The sequence below is a fragment of the Anopheles coluzzii genome, chromosome 2, assembly GCF_943734685.1.
Source record: "Anopheles coluzzii chromosome 2, AcolN3, whole genome shotgun sequence".
NCBI lineage: Eukaryota > Metazoa > Arthropoda > Insecta > Diptera > Culicidae > Anopheles > Anopheles coluzzii.
This window is the reverse complement of record NC_064670.1, coordinates 76,815,615-76,820,183: the sequence shown is the minus strand read 5'-3', so window position 1 is coordinate 76,820,183 and position 4,569 is coordinate 76,815,615. Positions and strand designations below refer to the sequence as shown.

Genomic DNA, 4,569 nt, shown 5'->3' with positions numbered 1-4,569 from the left:
AAGATTTCTGTTAGAGAGGTAAGACCCAATCCAGTGAACTAAAGACGTAGATAAGCCTAATTTAGAGAGCTTCATCAACAATAGTTTATGAGATACTCTATCAAAAGCAGATTTAATATCAGTATACATAGTATCAACTTGGTAACCTGTGTCCAAATACTGGAACAATTTGGATATGAACGACATAAGGCTAGAGGTAGTGGAACGTTTTGGCATAAATCCATGCTGAATAAACGTTATATACTGCTTCGATAAAAACAAAAGCTCAGAATGAACGATGATTTCCAATACCTTGCCACTAGCGGGAAGTAGGGAAATACCACGATAGTTGCTTACTTCAGATTTACTGCCTTTTTTAAAAATAGGACGGAGCCAACCAGTTTTCCATAGAGCAGGGAAACATTTATGTTGAAAGGAGAGATTGAAAATGAATGTCATTATGGCAGCAATAGCGTTGGTGCACTTTTTAAGGATGATTGCAGGTATACCATCTGGGCCAGGAGAATAAGAAGGTTTTAAGGACAATATAGCTGTTGCAACATTTTCGACGGTACAATTTAGGGAACGGGAACACAAAACATCGCGAGGTGTAGTAGAAAGTCCACCCTGTAACAAATTCCTCATCATTAATGTAATCAGAGTAGGCGTTGGAGAAGTGATCGGCGAAAAGTGCACATATCTCTTGTCCGGAACATGCTGTTGACGAACCATAAGACATAGTACTGGGCAGACGATGATTGTTAAGAAGGGAAGAGATATAGCTCCAGAACTGTATTGGGTGAAAAGTAAATCGCTATTGCAAGAAAGCTATGTAGGACTTATAACGGGTCCGATTGTAAATGCGATACGCCGTTGCTGCATATTTGAACGGTCGTTTAGTGTGTGGATTACGGAGTGTTCCGACAGGGGCCATCATTAAGCCGAAGAGGTTTGCGATGGATTGATCAGCCCGGTACACCTACAGGATGGATTGCAGATCCTTGCCCAGGAAGGAGGGGATTTTTGCCTTTCCGAAAAGAATAAATAACTTTGCATTTGGTTCACTCCGCTCTTCCTCCCAACGCCAGAATTCAATTCCGTCTGACACGGACAATCTGTAAGCCTTTTGGAAACCCTCTCAGCGGCCCCTTCTGCCTTCATTGATGAGAGGCTTGCTTTAATGCGTGCACTTCTTGTATGTCTGCCTTGCGGAAATTCCAAAAGTCCAAGAAGTATTAAAGGAATTAGCCAAACTTTCATTACCCGAGTGCACTTTGCTCAGTTTTGTGTACGCTAAACATCTTTTGTTCAAGGATGTTATTATTTATATTTAATTTACTTCTCACAACTGCTACAAAAACGTTTGGTCATCATAGCATTTGGAATTTGATTCAGCATGGTCCTCAAGGTGAAAACAATAAGGGACCAAAAGGCGGTCGGATTTGAGAGCGTTTTGATTGTGGATTGAAGCAACTTTGTAGGAATAAAGCCAGGCAGGCAGGACGGGAACAGTTCAATTCCACTAATGGATAACCATTCACCGTTGCCACCCGATCGAATTTGATCCCGAAGAGCGCGAGGCAAATTTTTTAACGACTTCATAAAACCAAATCTTGAAACAATGGTGTTCGTCATTATTTTATGAGCGAGTTGTTACACTTGTAGCGACCAGAGTTCCATTTGGTGCATACACCTAGAACCACGACCAAAAATGTTCGACGGGCGAACTAGAGCGAGACAACCAGTGACAGCACGCTTCACCGCCTCGATTATCCGGTGGCTTGCTACACACACTTCTTCTCCGGCAACTCTCGAACGAACACACTAATTTTCGCGTCTCTCCCGAACTCACCGTTCCGCGGCTTAAAAGGAAAAAATAAATCGAATTCTACCAAAACGTAGTTCGCAAAGCGTGTTGCGTATATCTTTAAAAAATTAGGGACCACTTTTGTGGCGCCCCTAAAACTGGTGACCCCGACGTGATCCGCAACCGACGCCGCGAATTCGTACGTGAGTGTGTGTGTGTACTACGCATCGCAAAATTGTACCGCGTTGAACGTGTTAAAACGTGCCACCGGCAGCGGAGATCGACGCAGAGAAGACAACGTGTGTGTGTGTGCCAGCGACCGGGAGTGCTACCAGCGTTAGAGGTACCGGCAACGCAGCTGGCCTCCTCCCCTCTTTCCCTGTAAAGTGTGCAACGAGCGCCCTTTCATCATTCACAGGACATTGAGTGCGGGCCGACGAGAAAACGCAGCAACGCCGTGTTAGTGCGCCCGTAGCTACACGGAGCGTTCTTGCATTCAGCGAACAATAGAACCACCCGCACACACGCGCGCCGCCTCGAAGCGCGACAAGCGCACACACACCATCATCGGCGCAGCAGAAAATTCCATCCTTCTTTCGACGGCTGACGCAATCGACGCAATTCTTGGAAGCGGATCGACGACAATCTCCGCTGGTGGTCTCCTTGACGCCGGTCACCGCCTCGCAAGCTGTTTCTACACCTCGTGCTACTGGGAATTTTCCATTTGTGTGTGCTTCCATCTACGGGTGCGATCAAGAAGGAAGACACCAACGTCGAGTTGCGCATGCAAATTATCCAGCCGTAGCAGTAGTGACACATCGCCGCCATCACGATTTTTTCGCTCGAAGGCGAACCCGCTTGGATCCAGCTGACAAGAAGAACGACGCCGCCATTTGCTGTGCACCATTTCATCGCAAGTGAGGAAACACCATTTTTCTCCACCCGAGAAGGAAGACGACGCACGCTGCTTCTGAAGCGTTTTCATACCGATCGACCGCAACGACGACACCCTGGTTACGTGAACAATTAAGGTAAGATCCACCCTTTGTATTCACTACTAACCCCGACGCGAAAGGATGCAGCGTAGCCCGCAACAAGGTGCAGCGCCGGTCGCCAGCCCTGCAGTTGCCATCAGCCCTGCAGTGGCCGCCAGTCCTGCGGTGGTCGCCAGCCCCGCAGCTGGACTCCCCACACCGAGTCCATACTTAATCGATATGACCCCTCTCGCTCGTGACGCCTCTACCGACCTTCCGGAGTTCCAAGTCCTGACCGTGAACGCCATGCGTCTCAAGCCGCCCGAATTGGATACTGCTGACATCCATACGTTCTTCTACGCCTTGGAGAACTGGTTCGACGCCTGGAATATTCCTCCGCATCATCATGTGAGGCGTTTTAACATCCTGAAGACACAGATCCCTACGCGAATTCTTCCCGAGTTGCGTCCCATTCTCGACAGCGTACCAAATACCGACCGCTACGAATCCGCGAAGAAAGCCATCATACAACATTTCGAAGAGTCTCAGCGAAGCCGCCTACACCGTTTGCTATCCGAAATGAGCCTCGGCGACCGTAAGCCTTCTCAACTGCTAGCCGAGATGCGGCGAACAGCAAACGGTGCAATGACCGACTCCATGTTGATCGATCTTTGGATCGGTCGGCTGCCGCCCTACGTTCAGTCCGCCGTGATCGCGTCCTCTCAAAACGCCGACGAGAAAGTTAAGGTAGCCGATTCAGTGGTCGACTCTTTCGCCTTGTATAATCGCTCCGGTCCGTACCAAACCATCGCCGAGGTGCGGAATGAGGAGGTCAACCGCCTTTCACGACAGGTAGCCGAGCTGAGTCAACGCTTAGAAACTCTAATGAACCAGAACCAAGCTCGTGAACGCTCACGGGCCCGCTCACGCTCTCGCAATCGCAACACGAACCAGGCTACTAATCCTAACACTAACGGCTATTGTTTCTACCACGACCGATACGGACAGCAAGCGCGTAACTGCCGCGCTCCGTGCTCGTTTAACAGCCGTCCTCAAAATAACGGTACTCCTACTACTTCTGCATGACGGAACGCGGGAGACGTCCAGCTTCTAATCGATTCGATATCATCGGCCAGTCATCGCCTTATTATCAAAGACTATAAAACTAACCAACCCTTCCTTATCGACACCGGCGCCGACGTCTCCGTAATACCTCGACAGCACAGCTCCGTTCCTTGCAAACCATCGACCATGAAACTATTTGCCGCTAACAGTACGCCTATCCAAGTATATGGAGAGTCACTCTACACGTTGGATCTTGGTCTTCGACGCGCCTTTCTGTGGAACTTCGTGATCGCAGATGTGGGTACCGCAATAATAGGAGCCGATTTCCTCCAGCATTTTCACCTTTTAGTGGACCTGCGCGACAAATGCCTCGTAGACGCCTTAACCAACTTACGAACGCCGGGTGTTCCTGATCTACATCCTGGGGAGCCAACCGTAAAGGTGTGCGATTCGACCTCACCAATCGCCACCTTGTTGAGGGAGTTCCCTGGGTTGACTGCACGGACCGCGCCCGGAACGCTCCTGCAATCCGACGTCACGCACCGCATAGAGACTACCGGACAACCGACCTTCGCCCGTCCGCGTAGATTGTCCCCCGAAAAATATGCTGCAGCTCGCGCCGAGTTCGAGTCTCTCGTACAGCTAGGAGTGTGCCGACCATCTAACAGCAGCTGGGCCAGTCCTCTGCACATGACGAAAAAAGCAGACGGGACGTGGCGACCCTGTGGCGACTACAGAGCCCTC

General features: G+C 49.7%; 1 protein-coding gene across 1 annotated transcript; it reads left to right on the top strand.

The window, feature by feature from the left end:
• The first annotated feature begins 2,862 nt into the window (after positions 1-2,862).
• Positions 2,863-3,846, top strand: LOC120956192 (uncharacterized). The gene has a single exon (XM_040377564.2). It carries the CDS (start codon positions 2,863-2,865, stop codon positions 3,844-3,846), a length of 984 nt encoding a protein of 327 aa, XP_040233498.2.
• Positions 3,847-4,569: the final 723 nt, after the last annotated feature.

Coding starts and splice junctions, on each gene's coding strand:
- LOC120956192 (XM_040377564.2), top strand. CDS start 2,863: ATGCAGCGTAGCCCGCAACAAGGTGCAGCGCCGGTCGCCAGCCCTGCA.